The sequence below is a fragment of the Cotesia typhae genome, unplaced genomic scaffold (genome assembly GCF_013202065.1).
Source record: "Cotesia typhae breed Kobodo isofemale line unplaced genomic scaffold, CoteBio_Ctyphae contig_59, whole genome shotgun sequence".
Lineage (NCBI taxonomy): Eukaryota > Metazoa > Arthropoda > Insecta > Hymenoptera > Braconidae > Cotesia > Cotesia typhae.
In genome coordinates, this window is record NW_027423761.1 from 2821255 (window position 1) to 2832979 (window position 11725).

The window sequence follows — 11725 nt, forward strand, 5'->3', positions numbered from 1 at the left end:
CACCGACTACTTGGTTACCGAGTCTGATGAACTGATCGGCAAACCAGTTAAGTTGGTTGATGTGTGCTTGAACACTTCGCCTCACTTGAATTGTTGTTCCAGGATCCAGTAATATTGTGGTGAAGTATTCAATGGTCTCATCACACACTCGTAAACACCTTTCACGATGTTCATCAGTGAGCTGCTCTCCCAACAGATCAGCATATGAGACTGCAATTGGGAACTGACCAGTGGGCGTGGCTTAAAAAACATGGCTACGTATTGTGTGCAATTAAAGAGTTACTGATATGTTTACATGAGATTAGTGTTGTGAATTTTATTTATTTATGTTTACCATCGAGGAAATTTTTAACTGGGTTGGATCAAATCCAGCTCAGAAAAATATTAAAGATGCTGAGAGAATAATAGCAGCAGGTCATTTACTAAAATGTGGTAAAAATATTGAAAGTATAAACAGTGATGTTGTGACATTTTCGGCATTGTGCTTACAAACATCTCATTTGAAAGAAAAACCTCACGAAATTGAGGGATCAGTTTCAAAATCCGGAAAAATTTTAAGTTTAAAATGTTCATGCAAGGCTGGCAAAGGAACACAATGTAAACACGTAGTAGCTGCTTTATTATATTGTTACCGGTAAGTGATTTTCTAACCTCAATTCTCACAGAGCAAAAGGAATTAATTATTTAATGACATAAATTTTTATTTTAGAAAAGGAGATCAATTAGATATCTTATCTGCGACTGATAAAAAATGTGAATGGAAAAATAAGCACGAAAAAATTGTTAAAGAATACAGTTCGACACCAATTCTCCAACATGCTTGTTTTTCTAAGGTGAAACGTAAATGTGTAAGCAGCCAAAATGTAACACAAGACCCTGTAGCTGCGGACAATTCTTCAAATCAACAAAATGCTGATGAAGATCTTGATGATGTTCACGAAGGTGAAGTCTTTGAAGAAGTTGTTTCTACGAGTGTGATAAAACGCAAGTGTCCAGGATGGATCGACGTAAGAAACCTTACTGAAGATGAAAAAAGTTAATAGTCGAAAAAGTTCAGGCTAGATTGAAAGACTCGGCGTTTACTAAGCATTAGTAAAAATAATTAAATATCTTGGTGTATTTTTATTAAGTTGTGTTTATATGTTTCAATTTTAATTTTTTTTTTTTTTTGATTATTTTGTAGTGTTGGAAGGCATGAGTCTGTTGTTGTTGAGCGTAATCCAAAAGTCGACGTATCTGATGTAGAAAAGCAACAATTTAAAATAATATTTACATTGCAACGGAGTGAATTGTTAGAAAACATTGAAAGGTTAAGAATTACTGATTTAAAGGAGTGCTGCCTTGAGACTGTCAAAATGTTAAATTGTAATTGTGAAGAAGTTTGTGTAAAGACAAAATTATATTACTCAGAGTGGCATAAAGAGAGGAGATTTCGGATAACTGGATCGACTTGTTATCAGTTATATACTTACACATCGAATAAGAATCCTGATTGGCAGAAAAAATGTGATTCTTTTTTCTCTCCGAAAAATTTTCGAAGTGAATATACTGATTATGGAAAAAAAACTGAAGGGGAGGCTCGGGAATGTTTTAGAAAAGCTACCAATAAAATTATAGTTGAAACAGGATTGATAATATGTCAACAAAATCCGTGGCTGGCATACTCTCCTGATGGTGTAATTTTCAAAGATGGACAGCCGTCAGAATTATTGGAGATTAAGTGTCCTTTCCAAGGCAAATCCAAGGATATTAATACAGTTCTCAATTCTTCGATAGGGAAATTTTTAATTAAAAACGGTGAAAACCTAAGCTTGAAAAAGAGACATGAGTATTATGGCCAAGTGCAATTAGGAATGGCTGTTGTTAATGTTCAAAAAACGTTATTTGTGATATATTCATCGTTTGACAAACGAGCTTGTATTATGACTGTTAATTTTGATAGTGTATTTGTTGAAAAAATGTTATCAGCTTTAAAAAAAGCATATTATCAGAGAATGCTACATTTTATCTGTTCAATGAAAGATTCTGAAAATAATAATCAAATTGTTAGCCAAAGTTTATTAGAATCTTAAGTAATATTATTAAACAGAAGAATTTTATAGATTAAAACATTGTTTATTGTTTTTATTTTACATAAAGTTATTTTTAAAAAATTTACAAATTGTTTATTTATTATTGTTGCATAAATTTATCATCTTTCAGAATGGGCGAACTGAGATTGACTGTTGCACAGATAACAGTGAAAATATCTTCAATAATTGGTACCAGTTTCACCGACATTGTTTCACCAACCACAGCAAAGGTTTTGATCCGTTGATTTGATCTTTCTATATGCACTCGAGCTTTAGCAACTTGTGAGGTGAGGATGGCTTCACTTTGGGAGAATTGTTTCTTATCTTTTAAGAAAGGTGGTCTTATAAGTTTCCAATTTTTTTCGAGCACAAAGTTCGTCTATTAAAAATCCTCGATCACACATAACTCCATCATTGACTTCTAACAAATTTATTAATTCACAGTTAGAAAATATTTCTGTATCGCTAGCTCTTCCTCCAAACGGTTTACTTATAAACGTTATTAGCCCTCCTGGTGATACTCCGGTCATAATCTTGATCGTTGGAGATGATTTATAGTTTGAATAAACAACTTCTTGACAACACAACTTAGTTGGAGCTTGTATAAAAATCTCAGTGCAATCTACAACTACCCTCACGTCTTCAAAACCTTTGAATACTTTTGGTAGGTTTCGAGAGATCTCATCTCTTGATGGCCAAGTTATCATAGGTTTTAATGTTTCACTTAACATTTGTAAAGTTTTATAGATAATTCGTTGACAGTGCCTAGGTGTGCAATTATTAAAAATTATTGGTAGAAATGAGTACGAAAGATTCTGTTTTAATTTTACATATGTCATGACTATTTTATCTTTCAAGCTCATTTTACTGTTATGTAAAGACCGTCTATAATTGTCATTAACAAGCTCAACAATTAAATCTAACATTTCATACGACTGAATTCCTGTTGCTGTTCGTAAATTTTCCTCGGTGTTGATAAAATCCATGAATGATGGTTTAATAAATACAGCTTCCACCTGAACTCCGAAATCTTTGCATGATTTTTCAGATGGTACTTCATCAACATTATCATTAGTCAAAAGATCTTCACCACTGTTATCTGGTAAAATACTATCAAAATTTTCTACACTACAATCCTCACTTATGTTTGTATGTTTTTCATGTGCTTCTTTTTTCGAACTCCGATTTAATCGACGCTGATGTCGTGCCTCTTTTATTTTGTCAACTTGAGCTGATACTTTGCTAGAAGTCGGCAAATTGCATGATGGAACACATGTTTTTTTTAACGTCATCTTTTTTGTTATGATATCTGCAAAGATAGAATTTTTTTAAATTTATACATTTAAACTCCTTTGCATGTTTAAGGTTAAGCATTGTCAACTTACCTGGTAAAATAAAATCACTTCTCTTAAAATGTAACGAGCACACTCTCATATGGGGATTTATAGCTTTTAATTTTAAAGCGCGTTGCCAAGCTTTAAGCCTATCAATTTTTTCTTTTGCTCCAAAATAATTCTCAACATAAACAAAAGTACTACCAGGTTTAGGTAAAGCATGGAAACTGATTTCTAAATTTTCTTGGGATTTACTACCGCAACCATTCACAGCACAATAAACTCTACTTTTATTTTTTAAACGAGGGTTTAATTTAATGAGTTCCATTTTAGAATTATTAATTTTTTTTTAATTTTTTAATTAATTTTTCGGAATTATTTCATATACTTGTATACTAAAGTGCACACTAAAACTAGTATTTTTTTTTACCACCAGATGTCGTGATCGAAATGGTCAGTTCCCAATAGTGTCCACCAAGTTCTTGAGAGCCTCGATGAGGTTAGGTTGTGCCATTTTGGAACGAGAATCACTACTGTCTTACACAATATTATAGGTTATGTACACTGTTTATAGGTTATATACACTGTTTATAGGTTATGTACACTTTTAAAGGTTATGTCACTGTTTATAGGTTATATACACTTTTAAAGGTTATGTACACTACACAATAGTTTTTGTACACTGGACTATACTCGCGTACTTCACAACACTGAACTTCACTATATTTTATAACACTGAATACTGTTTAATCACGAGAGATGTTTCACTGGAGACATGTACTTCGTTTTTGTGAAGTATGGCTTGAGCGCGCTGCTTTTATAGCTAAAGGATACTGCGCAGTTACCCCCACTCCTCTACCTCAAAACGGTTTGATGACGTCATCTACTGCGCAGTAAGAAATAGAACAAAGAAAACTGCGCAGTTACGCAACCTTGAACAGGCTCAGACCTGTATGATGACGTCATCTACTACGCAGTTACCCCCACTCCTCTACCTCAAAACCGGTTTGATGACGTCATCTACTACGCAGTTAGAAAATTCTAGAACAGAATGAGTCATCTACTGCGCAGTTATATGACCTTGAACAGGTTCAAGCCTGTCTGATGACGTCATCTACTACGCAGTTAGAAAATTCTAGAACAGAATGAGTCATCTACTGCGCAGTTATATGACCTTGAACAGGTTCAAGCCTGTCTGATGACGTCATCTACTACGCAGTTAGAAAATTCTAGAACAGAATGAGTCATCTACTGCGCGGTTAGAAGTAATGCACGCTGTCACCAGATGGTGTTGTGTGAAATCCTTCTCGCAAGTAGTTGACATAACTTCATTTTAAATATATAGAACATGGATATACCATACTACAAATGCGTAATCCTGAACTATTGATCTGTTATGGCTGAGCCGAAGGCAGGTTAATAGTTGAGGATGCTTTTTAACCTCAAAATGTTGAACTCAAATTCAAAATGGCGGATAGCGGCCACCAGATGGCGGATTTCAGATGGCAAATTCAAAATGGCGGATTTCAGATAGCAGCCACCAGATGGCGGAAATCAGATTCAAAATGGCGGATAGCAGCCACCAGATGGCGGATTCAAATGGCTAATAGCAGCCACCAGATGACGGATTCAAAATGGCGGATTCAAATGACGGATTCACAATTCAAAATGGCGGATAAATTTTAAAAATGGCGGGAAAATGGCGGACAGTAAGATGACGGCGGAATTCACCACCAGCGCCACCTGCAAAACCTCGACCATATGCTCAAACTGTCGGTAAAACAGGTCACCCATATCGACAAATGGTACTTAGCGTGGACACAAACCCACAATCGGTAATGTAGATCCCTTAGCACGGACACGAGTCATCTGTCGGTAAACAGATTCCTGTAATGACTGTATCACCCCCCAGCTTCACTACTCGTCTTTTTTCGATTTTATCATAATAATCTAAATGAATATGAACTAGATCATTAATCATCATCAATTTACTAGAAAAATTACTAAATTTTTTCATAGCATACATACTTGTTGAGTAATTAATTCATTGTTCTTTTGAACTATTTCTTTTTTCTGTAAAATACAATATAATTAGTAACTATATCAAATATCTTATGTTTTCTAGAAACTTACCTTAGGCAATTCCGTCTCTTTCTTTAATTTCTTTAGACAAATGGGCTCCTATAAAAAATGAAAAGAAAACAAAATAATGATATGAACTTCGCAATTGATTACAATTTTATAAAATTGAACTTCAATAACATACATTTTCTTTGTTACAATGTCCATCAGATTGCGAGATGAAAGTGACATCATTTTTTTTCCGCTGTACAAAATATGGAGAGCATATTAGAAAAAAAAAAAACATTTGATATAAGACAACAATTTAAATAAATGTAATTTACCTTGCTACATTTATTTTTTTTGACTTTGGAATCATAATTTGTTTCCTTACTTGACTCAATGTTTGAAATTATAGTACCGTCTTTTTCAGTACTATAACGATCCTATAATATTAAAATATTATGTAACTGTTACGAATGAGTTTTTTTTTAAATAATAGTATCCTTATCAATAATAATGAAGCTTGTAATAGTATATTCTAAAATTTACAAATATATTCACTGTCTTTTAGTAGTCAAAATTTTTCTCGATTTAAATATGCTGAAACGATTATTGTATTTACTTATTATGATTATTATAACGTTTTTTATTATCACTTAACCAATGATTTATTTTTTTAAGATGATGAATAATCTCATTTATTAGAAAATGAAAATTCATCTTCAGTTGAAAATTACTTAATATTTTTACAAAATTATAATTATGCTTTATCAATAATTATTTTAAATCATTTTTAACCAATTGAGTCATTATTTAGTTTTGTTGCAGACAACGATAATAATACAGACTTGAGAATTTATATTTTTATTCTATTGTTGAAATAAATAGATGCTTAATAATAATTAACTAAGAATCTAAAATATATAAATTTAATTATTTATACACTAACCGTTCATTAATTTAGTAGATTTGCTTGATACGATCTATAGTAGTGTAATGGTATAAATATGTGGAATAAATATGGTATAAATATGTAGTGAAATGGTATAAATAAATCAATTCAAATTCAAAATATATGGGAAAAAACAAATGTACTGAGAATGATCTATTTCAATAAATATTACTTTATTTTTGAAATTACGGATGTTTGTTATTATCTTCTGATCACCACATTTATTAGTAATACAATTAATGTGATCCATTTCGACATTACCGACTGCATAAGGAATAATATTGAAGCAACAGCGGTAGATATAGCATTGGTCTTTTATGACTAACAAATGATGGATGTGAATGACTTCATCAGATTGTAATTGTATGTAGGTATCGTTTGCTTTTGTTGTTCGAGTATAGTCTTTACTGTGAATTACAGTTTTTTTGTAAATACATTTTTTATACACATTAATGAAAATACTATTATCGTTCATGAAGTTCTTTATTTCATTTTCAGTTTGAACAGATATACGTGTTTTTGCTACCAAAGTTATTTCGTCAGACAGTTTCAAAAAATCTTTTACGTCATCGTGACGAAATAATTCTTGACAAAAATGTTTGAATTGAGAGGATGTAGTTAAGTAATCTAGTCTTGATAAAAGCATTTTTTTTTTCAAGAATTTTTTAGTAATTTGGTGACTCACGCTTCGGGGACCAGTAATTTCTTTTTTAAAATTAAAAATTCCATTTTCGAATACAAAAGCTGATGTTCCTGTCATTGGTCCAGTTTCTAGTACAGATTTACACAAATGCCTGACGGAGTGTAAATTGAACGTCATCGCTGACTTTGAAAATTCAATTTGAAATGTTCCAACAAATTTAGTTAAGTCGTACTCGGTTCTCGCAATATCTTCTTTTGTTATGTCTCTTTTAAGTAAAGTAAAAACACCTCGAACAAAAAGAGCATACATTTCCAAAAATTCTGGATTTGCAATGCCATCGAGACATAAAAGACTCCAATATAAAAGCCAAGATTCAAATTCAGACACTTTCCACTTACTCATATCAGCAGTTGGTCGGGGTAATCTATATATTTCATGAGGTGGTTTTATCGACATTAAACGTTGATCAACAGCTTCGCGGTCTTGCTTGGTTAATTTATATTTTACTCCGGGTGTTTTTAATAATTCCAAAACCTGACGTGTTACTCTTAACAAACAACCGTGCATGTAATCTATCGGGAACCCCCAAATACTATCAAAAAACGGCAATTTTTCCACAAAAATCATAGATCCTTTGACACCCATAACTGTTGGTGTCTTATTTTTGATGACAGAGGACTGTTTGATTTCTTCTATTTCCTTCATATTGGCTAAATGACTTGTATGTGTTCGTAAGTCTGGTTCAATTTCACTTAGTGGATAATGGACCGCATGACCTACATAAAAACCGGGTTCGTAACACCAACTACATCCATAGTAACCGCTAAACTTTACACGATTTTGACAAGTTGCGCGTGCCGGCGTATCAACACAACAACAAAGTAATGCAAATTTTAGATTACAAGTTTTCTTGGTTGAATGATTAAATATATCTACACCATTGTCCATTAAGTCGATAACTTGATTACACAATTCTTCATTATAAAGATTCATAAATTCTGATTTAGGTTCCGCGTCCGTTAAAAAAATACCACCAAGAATAATATGTTTGAATCGGTCCTCTAGCGGTAATTCGTTTATAATTAACTGTTGAGGCCAAAAGCTCTGCTTTGAACTCTTGAATATAGGAGCACCGTCAGTATTATAATTTAATGTAAAAATATGTGGATACTCTCTTTTCACTTTTTTATATAAGTTAGAATCTCGGACATCTGAAATACTAGATGATTGATTATCTGCTGTTATGTGTTTAAAAAAACTGTCTTGGATTTGTGGTTGGTTCAATATTAATTGAATCTGATATCTAACATCTACACTCATAAAATAATTCGTTGCTTGAGATGAAATGTTATGGTCTTTTTTACATTTTTCGCATTGTACTTTTTCTTTCTTAGATCCATTCTGCAAGCTTCGTTTTGTAAGAATGACGTTGCAAGTTTCACAAAAAAAATTGAGTGTTACTTTATCATCTGCTACACCAAAAATTTTTGATCTTAAATAGTAACTACAGTCCCATGCTTCAAAATCAGGTCCAGCTAAAACCTTTACTAATTTGAGTAAATCATTTTCATCAGTTTTAGTTAAATTTTTTGAAATAGAAAACATTTGTATCATTAACAATACATCTGACACTTTCAAATTGGCAGCTGGAAACATTATACGATCACCCTCTACTTTATGAGTTTCTAATAATTTTTCATTCAGTACTTCGTTATCAATTTCAGTATTAAGCTCTTCGTCTGAAGAAATATCGTCATTACAACACGAATAAATACTGTAAATATCATCACAACTACTGTCAATAGATGCATCATCACATATGCTTTCATTATCAAAGTAAGTTTGTATATGATCATCTAAAATAGTTATATTATCATCTACAGTGGTGTCGTCATCTGTTATTGTAGATTTTTCGAAATCAGGATCATTTTTATTACACTTTTGTTTAACTACCCTCCCTTCGTCGGGCAAATCATCATCTAGATTCATAAAGAAAAATAAAGATATAAGACGAAATTGAAAACACAAAGATTCTAAATAGTAACTAAAATGTAAACATATAGTTTAGTTAGTACGGATATTTGGCTGCATTAAGTAAATATTTCTTAAGGGATACTGAATCGGTAATCATGAATTGATTGATACCTATGATTGCAAAAAAAATTGAAGAGATTTACAACTATCTTAAGTTGTTAAGATAGTTACAATTAAGAGTTACAACTATCTTAAGATTTACAACTATCATAAGTAACAATGGAGTAAGTCTAAGGAGATCCAAATACCCTCCTAGTGTAAAGAATGTGTGTAAAAAAATAATACGTAGAAATACTTTTGTTATGCATCTTAAAATTAATTTTTAAATAAATTAATACCATTTTTGAGGAACTTTCCGAAAAATTTACTCATTGAATAATTATTAACATTTAATTGACTAATAAAAAAATATAGCTCTCTGAATTACCAGTATACACTTGACAACACCACATGAGTTCCCTAACCTTTAAATTTATTTATGTTTATTGTTTAACTAAATTACTAAGATCTTCTAGCATTTAAAAAACAGCGGTTATAACCATAAGTATACTTATGCTTTGAGTAACTGCGTAAGCGGTGTTGCCAAGTCAAATACAAGACTTCAAAGAACGGAAGTTATTTGTGATTTTTAATATATAAAAAATATAAAATATCTCCATAATACCTTCAGAAACTTACTTTTTTTTACTATTTTAATCGAAAGATTAATATTTTTTCAATCAAATTTAATGAAAATAAAATTTTTTTTTAATCTTTAATTGCATTAAATTTTTAATCAAATACACGGCTGGTGGAATCTCTATTTACCTATATGTAAAAATTACAATTTTTAAACCGAAATATTTCATTAAATATCTCGGAAATCTACTTTTTTTATTTTTTTATTAATTGTTAGGCTACGTAGTTTGAATTTAAAAATTTTCAGGAAGTTTCAAAAGTTTGACTACTTTGCGTGGATCTCCTTAACCATACTATCAGATATATATTTCATAGATTTTCATTTGAAGCAAAATACTCGAAATAATTCAAATAATTATTTAATATGTCACTTATAATATGTAGGTATTAAACAACATGAATAATTTTGAATTATATAAGTTTACTCGTATAAGTCCCAATATATTTTTTTTAATCACAAATTACTATGTGTAAGACATTAACGACCTATATTTTGATCAACTATATTTCCTCCGAGAAATCTATTCAGAATTAAATCGACTAATACTGTACATATTGCAGATAATTTATTGGAATGAATGGTTTTGCCTACCTATTTTCTCTTTCTTAGTAGTATCAGCAAATATTTTTTTCCAACGGTATACTGTTCGTTTGCTTACACTGCTTTCATCGCACGATGAATTTAGCAAACGATTATTTAATCTTTTCATCTTAATAGGTTGAAATAAATTATTGATCCTAGTATTTAGGAGAAAGTTTGTACCATAAAATAAAAATTAGTTGCTAATACTTTTTATATAAATAAGTGATAAGATACATTCAACAATGAAGATACATTATTAAGAAGTAAATTATAGTTTCATGCTATTAATGTAAATATCTTCATTCAATGTTTTGAAACCTGTACATTTTATGAATCTAGAAGAGTTTATATGAGGTATTAAATAAAAAAAAAGTTTCAAGAAAATTCTTTTCACTATTTTTCTCGGAATTGAAATCAAGTGATAAATCTGATTTTAGGACTGGCATAAAAAAAAATTGAACACAAATATTGAAAGAATAAATCATTCCAATCATTATTTGCACATTGGAAAAAATTTTCTCTATTCTACAAATTTATTTTGTTGCTCTTTATGGTTTTCACTTTTTATACTAATGCATAGTACTGTTTAAAAGCTTTAAAATAAACTCTTTAAATAAATATTGCATGTGTATGCAATTACTTTTTTAAATTTTATACTGTGTTTTACTTTGACTTTATTCCAAAAATTAAAGAATTACTCAAGAAAATGACGGACACATTTGTATATCTATCATTTACAGATGATAAAAAATAACATAAGCTATCATGATCAAGTTAGAGTTCATAACGAAATTCTAAGGCATACATTTTTTAATAAAACGGCAGCATGAAGTCATAAAAACGTAAAAGAAAATCACTAGGGCGATTCGCACATAATAGTATGTTAGTGTAAATTGTACTGATGACACTAGACTAATATAATAATTATTAGGTTTCAAAGTAGCTGACAAAACTAGTCTCAATACGCGTAAATTCTTTTGCAACATGCTGCTTTGTCGAAAATGATATCAGTAGTGATAGAAGTAAGTAATGATAGAAATATTTATAAACAATGCTATATGAATTTTAACAAATGTTGAAAAATCATTTTGAAACAGTAGTAGTTACTACAGCAAACACGGCTATTCAAAAGTTATGTTTCGTAAAATGACAAATACTACTCAGGAACTTTAGAATGGTTCATCTGTAATAATATCATCATAAAATATTATTTTATACATTATAACTGTTATTTTTGGTAATAATAATTTTTAATTACATTAATGAAAGTTAAGCCGTCAAAATACTTAGTTTGATTTTTAATTCTATTAGATACATCTGGGCATAGAAGCTATTTGAAACAATAATTTTTCAACAGTTTTCTAT

General features: G+C 30.7%; 1 protein-coding gene across 1 annotated transcript; it reads right to left on the minus strand.

Moving 5' to 3' along the window:
• Positions 1-2094: 2094 nt before the first annotated feature.
• Positions 2095-3734, minus strand: LOC141532157 (uncharacterized). The gene is made up of 2 exons (XM_074250374.1): positions 3458-3734; positions 2095-3381 (listed from the first exon to the last, which is right to left on the minus strand). The coding sequence occupies exons 1-2, from the start codon at positions 3732-3734 to the stop codon at positions 2393-2395; spliced, it is 1266 nt and encodes a 421-aa protein (XP_074106475.1). The 3' UTR covers positions 2095-2392.
• Between the last annotated feature and the right edge of the window lie 7991 nt (positions 3735-11725).